The sequence below is a fragment of the Globicephala melas genome, chromosome 19, assembly GCF_963455315.2.
Source record: "Globicephala melas chromosome 19, mGloMel1.2, whole genome shotgun sequence".
Taxonomy (NCBI): Eukaryota; Metazoa; Chordata; class Mammalia; order Artiodactyla; family Delphinidae; genus Globicephala; species Globicephala melas.
Genome location: NC_083332.1, coordinates 58,097,530 through 58,111,774, shown reverse-complemented (window position 1 = coordinate 58,111,774; position 14,245 = coordinate 58,097,530). Strand labels below are relative to the sequence as shown.

The following is a 14,245-nucleotide window of genomic DNA, read 5'->3' as shown; positions in this document are numbered from 1 at the left end:
CACGCTCCTTGTGCTGAGGCCAGCGGAGGCCAGGCCCCCGGGTTTTGGTAGGGGGGCCAGTTTACCCAGTCTCTGCCCTCCCTGGTGTCCCCCTCTGGAGGCTGTGTCCCTGGCACTGCCGCGCAGTCCCCCTCTCAGGTCTGACCCACCCTCATCCCAGACTCGGGAGTTTTGGCCCTCGTGAGGGGTGCTTGGTGTGATCGCTGGATGTGAGGTGGGGGCAGAGAGGCGCAGCTCGTCCTCAGCGCCCCTCCTCCTCCTCGGCCTCTCTCCATGCACCTTCAGGTCTGGGGGTTTGAACTTGGACGAAGGCTTTCATTTTTCTCATTTTGTAAAGGAGGCATGGATGGGTGCAAGTGTTCCGTCTCTTTGCCGGTGAGATGATGACTAGACCAGACCAGAACCTAGTCTTTCAGGTCCCTGAGGATGGGGGGCAGGAGGGGCCGGGGGAGCCGTGTCCTCATGTGCAGGCAGAGGGGCCGAGGCGGTTTGGGCGTGAGCTGGGCGTCTGCGCTGCGTCCGTCCCCCTCTCTCTCTCTCCGTCTCTCGCTCTCTGTGATGTGAAGGTCAAGTGACTACGTTCCTAGCATTTTCATATAAATCCATAGGACGTTTTCTTTTAAAACAGTCCAAAGTGAAGGTTAAAGTCATAGTTGAAAGAAGATTAATGTTTTATTTCTACAGAGATTGTCTTTTAAGACCTGAGATCTCTGGTGAGTCTTTATGAAAACTGTAAATGCCTGAGAGAGTGTCCTGGTCCTTACACTTCCCGTGTCCGCCTGGAGGAGCTTTTGGGGCCGGGAGCACGTGACTGGGTGCTCCGTCGGGAGACAAGTGCTTCCTGCCGTCCCCTCTCTGTGACCCTCACCCCGTCTGCGCTGGTGTTGATGGGATGCAGGGAGGTGGCCGCTGGGGAGCGGTGATCCCAGGTTTAAAGTCCGTGCAGCTCCTCGTCTCCTGATAGGAAGGATCCGTCCGTGTGGCCCTGTGACGGAGGCTGTTGAGTGCAGCCCAGCACCTAGACTCCCTGGGATGACCCCCCAAAGTAACGGACCATTTTCAGCTTTCCTGCTCTGTGGTCGGGGCCCACTGACTCAAGGTGGCCCAAACTGCTAGACTTTGTACTTGCGTTGACCTTGAACCCACCTCCCTGTGGCGTGCACCCACTGGTCCTGGCTCTACCCTCCCCTGAAAATCTAGATCCCTCCACCAGGACAGCCTGCGGGCATTGGCGGGAGCTTTGGTGCCCGGTTCTCCCCTCCTCTCTCGCAGACCCCCAATCTCCGGGCGGTTCTGCTCTCTGGTGGCGCGTGGTCCCACCGTCCCTGCAGGAGCCCCTTCTGTCCTTGTCGTGAGGAACCCAGAACCGAGGGGCGCCTGGGGGCTGGGAGTGAGGCCCGCGTGGGCTGCCGATGACCGTGGAGGACGCGAGTGTCTCACAAACAGGGCTGTACTGGGACCCGACCTTCTGCCGTCCCGTTTCCCCCTTGTTCGGGGGCCAGCTTTGATTTTCCTGTAGAGGTCGCTGTAAACAGGTCTAGTTGCTAAGCAGCCTGTTGCTGAACCCGCAGACTGCTTCTGGCTCCTGGATGCGCTCCTGCAGTTCACGTCGTACGGGGTGACGCCCCCCAGCCTCAGCCACTCGGGCGCTCGGCAGCGCCCCCCCAGCGGAGCGCGCTCGGTGGCTCCCGAGAGGATGGAAGGTGAGTGGCCGCGGGGGGCGCCCCTGCCCTGTCCTCCCACGAGGCGGGCTCCCACAAGACGGGCTCTTGGGAGCGGCCGGCAGCTCAGAGCGCTCTCTAGGTACCAGGCGCCAGCCCGGCGCTGCTCACAGGAATTAATCGCTAAGCCCTCTCCGGACCCTTGAAAATAGGTACTTCTTTCCGGTTCACAGAAGAGACAGGGCCCCAGGTCGCCTAGCGGGTGACAGCTCCGTGGCCGCGCAGCCCGAGCCCCCTCCTCCCAGGCTGTCCCTGGACGCTCGGTGCGAGCCGCGGTGTGGTTCTGAACTTCCCAGTAGCCGCATTTAAGGACTAAAAAGAAACAGGTTAAGTTCATTGTGATAAAACTCTTTAGCCCCATTCACCAGCGCCATTATTTAAACATGTGACACCCACCCTCTCAGTCGCTCAGTAGCCGCACGTGGGCAGTGGCTGCAGTGAGGGACGGCACAGATCTGAGAAGCAAAAAGAATTTTGAATTTTGAAAATGCAGGTTTTCTTTTTGGCCTGAGCATTAAATATTTGAAAAGAGGAAGCTGTTTCCACGAAGTGTATCTACAGGTTAGACTCCTCAAGTACAGCCTAGTGCGTGTCATTCCGGTGAGTGGGGTGGCCCGGCCGCTGCCGTGTGTACAGCATGGCCACCTTAGAGGGAGCGGCTGTCCTGATCTGTTCGCTCACTCTCGGCAGCAGCCAGGCCTCACCCCTGAGCACCTGGCAGGCAGGTGAGAAGCGCGTGTAGTGGGCCTGACGGCCGGGAGCAGACAGACAACTAATGAAGCCTTGTTTTCTCCCTGTATCTTCTTAACAACGATGGCCTGGTTGCTGGCATGGGTGCTGCCCAGGGAACCACCTGCACCGGTACTCCAAGGTCCTTGAGGCCCGGCTGGGAGGCCCTGAGCCTCGGGCACTGCCGGCCTGTCCGCACCTGTCGTGGGCCAAGCCACAGCCTTTGAATGAGACGGCTCCCAGGTTGGTGACACTGTGCTTTTCCACTCCTGCTGGGTTTATGATTCATTGCCTTTTTCTTTTTTTTTTTTTTAGTAAGAGGGAGCGGAATTTTACTGACATCATTATCGAATAATCCAGTCTAGCTTGTCATCTTGTGATGTTTTTTTAAATTAGCGAACTCCTGTATTGACCTTTGGAGTTATGCGCCCTGGTGGTATCCTGCATAAAAAGTGCTTTGGGTAATTAGCCTCCCGTTAGGTTTGGTTGGTTCTTGGTTAAAAAGCTTGTGATCTGACAGTGATGTCCCCTTGAAGGGAAGCTCTGGCTCCCTTAGTTCGAGGTTCAGGAGTTGAGCGCTCCCCATGTGTGGTGTTGATTCTGGGATACAGACAGGGTCTTTCTGTGTCACACCCAGGGGCAGAGACTTCAGGAGTAGATCTGGGTTCTGGCCTGTCGCCGGGCCCGGGGTTGCGTCTGTGCCCTCACCCTGGGCTGAGTGTCGTCCCTGGTAAAGTGACTTCTTAACCATGACAGATGTTGATCTGCCTGCTTCTCCATCTGTCAAGCTCAGCCTCTTCATTTCTGTCGTTTCCTTTCAGAAGCCAAAAATTGAGCGACCCCTGCTGTTTCTCTGTTGGGGCAGAAGAGCCAGCGCAGGCCGCTGGTTCCAGGTTTTCTCTAGATCAGTCCCTCTCCCTGTTTCTCTCCTAGGCATGGCTGGCCCCAGCAGGACAATTTCCTGCTCTGGTGAGGAGATTTGAGGTCCTGGTACGTGATGCAGGGGCCCATGTTCTGGGCGTGGCTGTGGGAGCAGTCCCACCCCCACGGCTCCCGCTCCCCTGAGCGACGCCGCGAGCAGCTGTTTCCCCTGACAGGCGGCACGCCTCATGCACGTGGCAGGTTCCCCTTGAGGGGGGCCCCTGCCTCCTCTCCCCCGCCTAGCCTGCCCACTTTGTCTGGGTCTCCGTGTGTACAGGTGTTGGGGTGTGTGTGGCAGGGCATGGGGAGCCACTGTCTACACTGTGAGCCACAAAGAGGGGGCTGCCCGCAGGAGGCCCCGAAGCTTCCTTTGCTTTACTGTCATGAACAGAAGCACTGAGTGCGCCAGTCACTCAGTGAGTGAGGAGCACGACCTCTTCAGAACACGCTCGATGGAAAACAGCATTGTAGATTCATTACGCTCTCTGCTCGTCAGCACTTTTGGTCCTGAAACTTTAATTACTGAGTGCTTTTCCATTTCAGTTACCATGCCATCATTTAAAAATTTCTGATAAGATTCCATTTTTACATCTCATTTATTTATAACGTATCATCATCCTAGTATTCACACCAGACTTCTCCAGCTGTGGTCAGCAGTTCATGCCCAGTGGACAGTGGCTGTTGGCAGAGGTTCCCGAAACCCAGTTATTCTCCACAGTGCTGCTCGGGGCTCTGAGCATAGATAACAGTATCCTTGGTGTCTGCGTGTCCACGTCGAACAACGTGTCAAGTCCCAGCCTGGCCCGTCAAGGATGCTGCTGCTGTGCGGCTCCTAGACTTTGATTTTCACTGTCGCTCTCAAGAATTCCTCCTTAATACACCCACCAGGCTTCACCTTTACCTCACATCTCACATCTTGTTGAAAATTGTTCTCAGTTCTCATCGACCTAGATCTAGGTCTAGATTCTGAATCTCTGAAGCGATGCGAGACAGTGTCAGAGAGCCCTGGGAAGGCTCAGGGTCCGTCAACCCAGTGCTGAGTGCAGGCGTCCACTCCGTTCCTGAAACCAGGACTCATCTCCCAGTGTCGTTCCTGGGCGTCAGGCATCTGTACCCAGAGCAGTTGCAGGAATGTCAGACCTGTAAGGAGCCCCTGGGTGAGGCTAACCTCCTGTCCTCCCATCGGGACATTGTGAAATTCTCAAGTGATAATGTGGTGCGCTGTCACCCCGTCTGCTCAACGAGAAGGGGCCACTGCCAGGTAATTAAATTCCAGAACAGGAAAGCACCGTGAGAATTAACATACAGCCCCATGTATATTCACCTGCAGGGTTATAAAGCTTAAATGTCATTGATTCTGTAACTTAGCATTGTCAGTTTAATTTTCAGACTGATTAAACCTGAAAAGTAAAGTTAAATTACATAAAATAGAACAGGTTATAATACTCGGCATTTTCTGAGCAGTTGCCCGGTTGGACGGGCAAGATAGCAGCTTATCTGCTTCCTGCTTGGAAAACCTCTTCACAGAGCCAGTGTCGGCTTCCTGCTGACCTTCATCCTGATTGCTGATAGAACTGAACTCTTTGCTCTCTCTTGGCCAGAGTGAGAGATGGGCCAGCAATTTCCAAATGAATGAGAAGCGGAAAAATGGCGAATTCATAATTTGCAAGCATATTTCATTCTCTTCCCTGATTTTAGCCACAGCAGTCTTCAGAGTTTCCATTCGCACTCTTTGCTCTAATCTCTGTGTCTTCCCAGGCTGCTCTTGGCAGTATACCAGCCTCTCTTCCTCGGTTACAAGCCGTATTGGCCTGAATAAGTTCTTCTTCCGATCTTAGAATTAGTGATACGAATAATGGTACCATCGTAGCAAGTCCAGTACCTTTCGCAAAGCACGTGTGTTTCCTTTCTCCTCATTGTGGCCCTGCAGGCTAGGCAGATGCTCATCCCTTTATGCCCATGGTTTCTGTCCACGCCTCGGTCACTCGTGCGTCTGCCTTGTTCTGCCTCCCGAGAGGGGTGTCCTTGAGGACCAAGGTGACGGCTGGCCCCTGGCACCAGATCTGCCCCCTCTGCCGCCGTGGTTTGCGTCCGTCAGAGAGCAGTGCCCACGGCTCTGCTGCCTCGCGGTGGAGACCGCGCACCTTCCAGCCGGGCCGTGTCCACTCGCCTGCGTCCGCCGGCTCCTTTCAGAGGTTACGTGTAGTTTTCTCTCCTTCTTCTGGGTGACGTTTCTGGTTGAGGCCAAGGCAAGCTCGAGTTGCTAGTGGTGTAAACCCTCTAGAACTGAATCTTGCGTGTACGGACTTCACTTGACGTTCTTGTCTCGGGGCCTGGAAGTGTGCTGCCAGTTGTGTTTACCTCAACAGTTGTGTTTAGGTAGACGTAGGTGGGACAGCGTTTCACATTAATGTTTAAATCACTTTCTGTTTCTTAAGGATTGGCTCAGCTTCCTTGGGCCAGTACAGTTGCTTATTTTTATTTTGTTTGAATCCGTTTTCCTGAAGTAATCTTTGGAAACACCAGAAGTTACTCTCCATCGACCTGGACAAGGTGGTGTTACCCAGCTTCCGACCGAATCGCCCTCAAGTGAGACCCTTGTCTCCGGGAGAGAGCGGAGCGTGGGACATCCCTGGAGGTCAGTTCTTCGGCGTTTGACTGCTGGGCTGACTCATACTATGGTTTGTTCAAAAGAGCCTCCCTCTGTCCCCCAGGAGGTGGGCCAGGCCGTTCGTGTTTCTGCCTTCCTGGGACCACGGGGCTCCTGGCTTTCTTCGTGGTACAAATCAACAAGGCCCAAAGCAGACCTAAAGGATTCACTTGCTGTCGTCTCTTAGAAAATTCTACTTGAATTTTCAAGTTAGAATTTCTTTTATGATGTCCGTCTGTCACAGCATGGCCCCTGAACCCTCAACCCAGACGTCTTCACCGATTCTCTGCCCCGGCCCCCCTAGGATGGGACTTCCCTGAGCTGGGATTCTCAGTTAAATGTGGGGTGTCCCTCACCCTAAGTGACATCAAATGGTACCCCCCCCCACCTGCCACATAATGGCTTTGGCCTCACTGGACTGTTGGGGACATCCTTTGTCTGGGATGATTGGACCAAGTCATTCCAGCAGAGTGCGGGCTCCTCTTCTGTTCCGGAAATCCCTGTGCTCTTGCACGAGTTTACAGCTCCCCACGGGCACTTCTCCTGGTGTTAGGAATTGGCCAGGAACTCCAGGGATCAGGAAGGGGTACCCTGGCCCACGTGGTCCAACCCTGGGGACTTTGTGTGCTTACGTCAAGCTCCTGAGGGCCTTGCCTGCAGGTCCCGGGGTGCACTGGTAAAGGTTAGTTCTGGAACCCCAGCGTCGCTCAGTTACAGAGCCGTGTGATAGCACAAACCAGGTTCCTCCGATGGCCACTCTCAGTTCCCGACCACGTGTCCCATCTGCGGGAGTCCTTCCCAGCAGCGGGAGCGTGGCCGGCCGTCCTCACCTTCCCGCCAGGCCTCCTCCCTCTTCCCCCCGTCCAGCTAGTGTAACACCAGCACCTAGACTTGTCCGTCTTCCGTGGTTTTCATGATAACAGAGATAGGGCGCCCCCGTTGCAGATTATCCGCGGCAGCAGAAGGACCACGCTGGCTTCTGAGGGAGCACAGGTGGGGAGGCGGGGCAGAGACCTCACACCCCACCCCCTGCCCCAGGAAGCCCTCGTCTGAGTTTGGATGCACTTCTCTCTCATTCTTTCTCTGGGTCACTACGAGCCCAGCTCACCTTGTAGGCACCGAGGCCGCGGCCGTGTGCACTGACCGTCCCCCGCTGTCCTCCTGCAGGGATCATGCCTGGCCGCTACAACCAGGAGGTGGGCCAGACCATTCCCGTCTTCGCCTTCCTGGGAGCCATGGTGGTCCTGGCCTTCTTCGTGGTGCAGATCAACAAGGCCAAGAGCAGGCCAAAGCGGAGGAAGCCCAGGGTGAAGCGCCCACAGCTCGTGCAGCAGGTTCACCCGCCAAAGGCCCCCTCGGTGTGACGTCCGCCCGGCTGGCTGTGAGCGCCAGGGAGCGCCTTCGAGGGTGGCCGCGGCGGGCGGGTGGAGCCGTGGGCTCCCGGGGTCCCCCTGCTCGAAACGCTCTGAGAGCCTGTGCTGAGCGGGCCTCCCCTGGCGAGGAGCGCAGGCTCACGGTGTGTCGTGCGGGGCGCGGGGCCGCGGGAGGGCCCCGCGGGGCAGCCTGGAGTCAGACCTCGCCGGCCACCCGTGCACCAAAGACTCGGACGACTTCTAAAGGCTGTCGGGGAGGAAACGGTTCTGACCAAGCTAGACGTGCTCCATAAAGGCTATTTTCTATATTTATTGTTGGGGAAAAGTCACTTTAAAGACTTGTGCTGTATGGAAGCAAAGCTATTTTTTTTTGTCAACAGAACGCAGTTTTTTACTATTACATCATGAGGAACTACACAGATGCCGTGATCTCCTTTTTGATGAGAGGACAGACTGAGATTTTGACAGAAACTTGCACAAATCTGTGAAACATAGCCCTTCGCTTTATTTTTATAAGTACCAACTGCCATCGTGTTTTGTAATTTGGGTCTTGGTTTCACCATTATTGGTGAAGAAAATTTTCAATAAATACGCATTACCTGTATGAAGCTAAAAAGAAGTGTGTAACGGGCTCTTGCCCACCTGTCCATTTCTCTTTGATGACAACCTGGAATGGCTTCTGAGTCAACCTGTTAAGTATTTTTTTGAGATGTAATTCACGTCCTACAAAATTCTGTTTAAAAGTGTACCGTTCAGTGGTTTTTAGTATATTCCAAGGTTGTGCAACCATCACCGCTGTAATTCCAGAGCATTTTCATCGCCTCCAAAAGAAACCTCCTACCCAGCAGCCAGTCAGCCTCTATTCCCTCCTCCCACAGCCCCAGGCAACCACTGATTTGCTGTCTCTATGAGTTTGCCTAATCTGAACATTTCATAAAAAGGGCGTCGTATAATACACGGCCTGGGCGGACTGGCTGCTCTCGTGGAGTGCGTCTTAGTGATTCATCCATGTTGTAGCTGTCTCTGTACTTCCCTCCTTTCTAGACCTGAATGACACTCCGTCGGATGGATAGGTCTTATTTTGTTAATCCTCACTTGATGGACCACTGAGCTGTTTCCACTTTTTGTCTGTTGTGAATGGTGTGGCTTTGAGCATGCATGTACCGTTTCTAGTGTGGACATAAGTTTTCATTCCTGTTGGGTTGGCACCGCGGAGTAAAACCCTATAGTTTTATTCTTCACTTTCTGAGGAACCGCCAAACTCTTGTTCCAAAGCTGCTTCACCGTTTTACATTCCCACCAGCAGCGTATGAGGGTTCCAGCTTCTCCACATTCTCACCAACAGTTACTGTTACTCATCTTTCTGACGATAGCCCTCTAGTGGGTGTGAAGTGACATCTCATTGTGGTTTGATTTGCATTTCCCTAAAGATAATGATGTTGAGCATCCTTTCATGTGTTCATTGGACATTTTTATGTCTTCTTTGGAGAAATGTCCATTTCGATCCTTTACCCATTTTTTAATTGAGTTGTCTTTTTATTGACTTGTAAGAGTTCTTCGATAGCTTCCAGATGAAAGTCCCTTATGAGGTACATGACTTACAAATAGTTTCTTTCATTCTGTCTGTTGTCTTTTCACTTTCCTGATGGTATCCTTACAAGCATAAGAGTTGTTCATTTTGATGAAGTCCTTTTTATGTATGAGGGGCCATTTCTGAGAAAGAAACCGTTGCCTAACCCAAGGCAGCCTGTTAAGTTTTAACCCCTGCCTGTACCGTTTTCTGTCCTCCAAGTGGCCAAACATGAGCTTTCGGATCATAGGTGAGGACAGACTGACCAGAAAGGGCAGAGGGCCTGTGGGATCGGGGTGCTGGTGAGGTCCTGCGAAGAGACAGGCCCAGGCCGGGGGGTGAGGGAGGAGCTGCCAACGCCCAACTCTCCCTGCCACGCGCCACCCTTGGCAGGTCACAGTGGTGAGCTGGCAGCTTGTCACCGCCTTTCGTGGCTGCTGTTGCTTCGAGGACTTTAGAGGAATTGCCGAGGGCCCCTCAGAGCTCTCCCCGTCCCCAGCAGCCCACAGCGTGTCAGCATCTGCAGGCTCACGGTGGTGTGTTGTCCTCAGAGACGGGCTGTAGACCTAAGCGTGGTTTCAACATCTCAGGACGAGGTGCTTGTGCCTCTGGTCTTCCTGCCTGTCCTCCACAGGTGTGGACGGCTCACCACCTGCGCCCAGCACTGTGAAAACTGGGGTCCAGGGAGTGAGGACACGGCCCTAGTGAGACAGCGGGTCTCGGGGGGCTGGGACTCACCAGAGTGCTCAGGCCACATCTTGGGGATGGCACGTGTTTTGATCTTTCTAGAGAAGCCTACAATCTGGAGAATGTGAAATCTCCCAGTGCTTTTTGTTTTTTTTTTTTTTCTTTTTTTAAATATCTTTATTGGAGTATAATCACTTTACAATGTTGTGTTAGTTTCTGCTGTACAACAAAGTGAGTCAGCTGTACATATACATATGTCCCCATATCCCCTCCCTCTTGAGCCTCCCTCCCACCCTCCCTATCCCACCCCTCTAGGGGGTCACAGAGCACCGAGCTGACCTCCCTGTGCTATGCGGCTGCTTCCCACTAGCCATCCATTTTACATTTGGTAGTGTATATATGTCCGTGCCACTCTCTCACTTCATCCCAGCTTCCCCTTCCCCCCTGTGTCCTCAAGTCCATTCTCTACGTCTGCATCTTTATTCCTGCCCTGTCACTAGGTTCATCAGTACCACTTTTTTAGATTCCATATATGTGCGTTAGCATACGGTATTTGTTTTTCTCTTTCTGACTTGCTTCACTCTGTATGACAGACTCTAGGTCCATCCACCTCACTACAGATAACTCAGTTTCGTTCCTTTTTATGGCTGAGTAATATTCCGTTGTATATATGTGCCACATCTTCTTTATCCATTCTTCTGTCGATGGACACGTAGGTTGCTTCCATGTCCTGGCTATTGTAAATACTGCTGCAGTGAACATTGCGGTACATGTATTTTTTTGAATTGTGGTTTTCTCAGGGTATGTGTCCAGTAGTGGGATTGCTGGGTCATATGGTAGTTCTAGTTTTAGTTTTTTAAGGAACCTCCATGCTGTTCTCCATAGTGGCTGTATCAATTCACATTCCCACCAGCAGTGCAGGAGGGTTCCCTTTTCTCCACACCCTCTCCAGCATTCATTGTTTGTAGATTTTTTAATGATGGCCATTCTGACTGGTGTGAGGTGATACCTTATTATGGTTTTGATTTGCATTTCTCTAATGATTAGTGATGTTGAGCATCTTTTCATGTGTGTGTCAGTAATCTGTTTGTCTACTTTGGAGAAATGTCTGTTTAGGTCTTCTGCCCATTTTTGGATTGGGTTGTTTGTTTTTTTGATATTGAGCTGCATGAGCTGCTTGTAAATTTGGGGGATTAATCCTTTGTCAGTTGCTTCTTTTGCTCATATTTTCTCCCATTCTGAGGGTTGTCTTTTCGTCTTGTTTATGGTTTCCTTTGCTGTGCAAAAGCTTTTGAGTTTCATTATGTTCTATTTGTTTATTTTTAATTTTATTTCCATTGCTGTAGGAGGTGGATCAAAAAAGATCTTGCTGTGATTTATGTCATAGAGTGTTCTGCCTATGTTTTCCTTTAAGAGTTTTATACTGTCAGGCTTTACATTTAGGCCTTTAATCCATTTGGAGTTTATTTTTGTGTATGGTGTTAGGGAGTGTTCTAATTTCATTCTTTTACATGTAGCTGTCCAGTTTTCCCAGCACCACTTATTGAAGAGGCTGTCTTTTCTCCATTGTATATTATCAAAAATAAGGTGACCATGTGTGCGTGGGTTTATCTCTGGACTTTCTGTCCTGTTCCACTGATCTATATTTCTGTTTTTGTGCCAGTACCATACTGTCTTGATTACTGTAGCTTTGTAGTATAGTCTGAAGTCAGGGAGCCTTATTCCTCCAGCTCCGTTTTTCTTTCTCAAGATTGCTTTGGCTATTCGGGATCTTTTGTGTTTCCATACAAATTGTAAAATTTTTTGTTCTAGTTCTGTAAAACATGCCATTGGTAATTTGATAGGGATTGCATTGAATCTGTAGATCGCTTTGAGTAGTATAATCGTTTTCACAATATTGATTCTTCCAACCCAAGAACATGGTATGTCTTCATCTGTTTGTATTGTCCTTGGTTTTCTTCATCAGTGTCTTATAGTTTTCTGCATACAGGGCTTTTGCCTCCTTAGGTAGGTTTGTTTATTCCTAGGTATTTTATTCTTTTTCTTGCAGTGGTAAATGGGAGTTTCCCTAATTTCTCTTTCTGATGTTTCGTTGTTATTATATAGGAATGCAAGAGATTTCTGTGCATTAATTTTGTATCCTGCTACTTTACCAAATTCATTGATTAGCTCTAGTAGTTTTCTGGTGGCATCTTTAGGATTTTCTATGTATAGTATCGTGTCATCTGCAAATGGTGACAGTTTTACTTCTTCTTTTCCAATTTGTATTCCTTTTATTTCTTTTTCTTCTCTGATTGCTGTGGCTAAAACTTCCAGAACTATGCTGAGTGATAGTGGTGAGAGTGGGCACCCTTGTCTTGTTCTGATCTTAGAGGAAATGCTTTTAGTTTTTCACCATTGAGAATGATGTTGGCTGTGAGTTTGCCATATATGGCTTTTATTATGTTGAGGAAAGTTCCCTCTATGCCCACTTTCTGGAGAGTTTTTATCATAAATGGGTGTTGAATTTTGTCAAAAGCTTTCTCTGCATCTATCGAGATGATCATATGGTTTTTCTCCTTCAATTTGTTAATGTTTTATCACGTTGATTGACTTGCGTATATTGAAGAATCCTTGCGTTCCTGGGATAAACCCCACTTGATCATAATGTATGATCCTTTTAATGCGCTGTTGGAATCTGTTTGCTAGTATTTTGTTGAGGATTTTTGCATCTATGTTCATCAGTGATATTGGCCTGTAGTTTTCTTTTTTTGTGAAACCTTTGTCTGGTTTTGGTATCAAGGTGATGGTGGCCTCGTAGAATGAGTTTGGGAGTGTTCCTCCCTCTTCTGTATTTTGGAAGAGTTTGAGAAGGATAGGTGTTAGCTCTTCTTTAAATGTTTGATAGAATTCGCCTGTGAAGCCATCTGGTCCTGGACTTTAGTTTGTTGGAAGACCTTAAATCACAGTTTCAATTTCAGTGCTTGTGATTGGTCTGTTTATGTTTTCTATTTCTTCCTGGTTCAGTCTTGGGAGGTTGTACTTTGCTAAGAATTTATCCATTTCTTCCAGGTTGTCCATTTTATTGGCATGGAGTTGCTTGTAGTTGTCTCTCATGACCCTTTGTATTTCTGTAGTGTCAGTTGTTACGTCTCCTTTTTCATTTCTAATTCTGTTGATTTGAGTCTTTTCCCTTTTTTTCCTGATGAGTCTGGCTAATGGTTTATCAATTTTGTTTATCTTCTCAAAGAACCAGCCTTTAGCTTTATTGATTTTTGCTATAGTTTCCTTCATTTCCTTTTCATTTATTTCTGATCTGATCTTTATGATTTCTTTCCTTCTGCTAACCTTGGGGTTTTTTTGTTCTTCTTTCTCTCATTGCTTTAGGTGTAAGATTGGGTTGTTTATTTGAGATTTTTCTTGTTTCTTGAGGTGGGTTGTATTGCTATAAACTTCCCTCTTAGAAGTGCTTTTGCTGCATCCCATAGGTTTTGGGTCGTCGTGTCTCCACTGTCATTTGTTTCTAGGTATTTTTTGATTTCCTCTTTGATTTCTTCAGTGATCTCTTGGTTGTTTAGTAGCACATTGTTTAGCCTCCATGTGTTTGTGTTTTTTATGTTTTCTTCCCTGTAGTTGATTTCTAGTCTCATTGCCTTGTGCTTGGAAAAGATGCTTGATAAGAATTCAGTTTTCTTAAATTTACTGAGGCTTGATTTGTGACCCAAGATGTGATCTATCCTGGAGAATGTTCCATGTGCACTTGAGAAGAAAGTGTATGCTGTTGTTTTTGGATGGGTTGTCCTATAAATATCAATTAAGTCCATCTGGGCTAATGTGTCATTTAAAGCTTGTCTTTCCTTATTTATTTTCTGTTTGGATGATCTGTCCATTGGTGTAAGTGGGGTGTTAAAGTCCCCCACCATTATTGTGTTACTGTCAATTTCCCCTTTTATGTCTGTTAGCAGTTGCCTTATATATTGAGGTGCTTCTATGTTGGCTGCATAGATATTTACAATTATTATATCTTCTTCTTGGATTGATCCCTTGATCATCATATAATGTCCTTCCTTGTCTCTTGTAGTAGTCTTTATTTTAAAGTCTATTTTGTCTGACATGAGAATTGCTACTCCAGGTCTCTTTTGATTTCCATTTGCATGGAATATCTTTTCCATCCCCTCACTTTCAGTCTGTATGTGTCCGTAGGTCTGAGGTGGGTCTCTTGTAGGCAGCATATATATTGGTCTTGTTTTTGTATCTGTTCAGTCAGTCTGTGTCTTTTGGTTGAGGCATCTCCCAGTATTAATGTTGGCAAATGACTGAATTAGAGTAATTGTTTGCCAACCAGAGTGTTTCTCCAGCTCCATCGTAAGGCCATCCTAATGCTGCAGCCATGTGGTTGTGAAAGGAGGTTCTAGACCTCAGAGCATTGAGCTGGGCACCTGGTCTCCACATCTCCACATTGGCTGCAGGCTTTGGGTTCGCCTGTCTCTCTGGGGACTTGGGTACCTCGTGCCCTAAGGATGGAGCTTGGACCTGGGGTCTCCTGTTCCCACTTGCTGGGAGGACCCCTCGCCCAGCCTTCGAGGTCTGCATCTACACGCGTTACTTGCTTTGG

At 49.4% G+C, this 14,245-nt stretch overlaps 1 protein-coding gene across 1 annotated transcript in view; it reads left to right on the top strand.

Moving 5' to 3' along the window:
- The window catches only part of MBTPS1 (membrane bound transcription factor peptidase, site 1), a 38,877-nt gene extending 30,840 nt beyond the window's left edge, over positions 1 to 8,037 (top strand). Inside the window, exons 21-24 of the mRNA XM_030863211.3 lie at positions 1,572 to 1,703; positions 2,567 to 2,693; positions 5,879 to 6,009; positions 7,189 to 8,037. Of these exons, the coding sequence (XP_030719071.2) occupies positions 1,572 to 1,703; positions 2,567 to 2,693; positions 5,879 to 6,009; positions 7,189 to 7,385 (587 nt within the window). The 3' untranslated portion in view covers positions 7,386 to 8,037. The remainder of the gene's footprint in view (positions 1 to 1,571; positions 1,704 to 2,566; positions 2,694 to 5,878; positions 6,010 to 7,188) is intronic.
- The last annotated feature ends 6,208 nt before the right edge of the window (positions 8,038 to 14,245 follow it).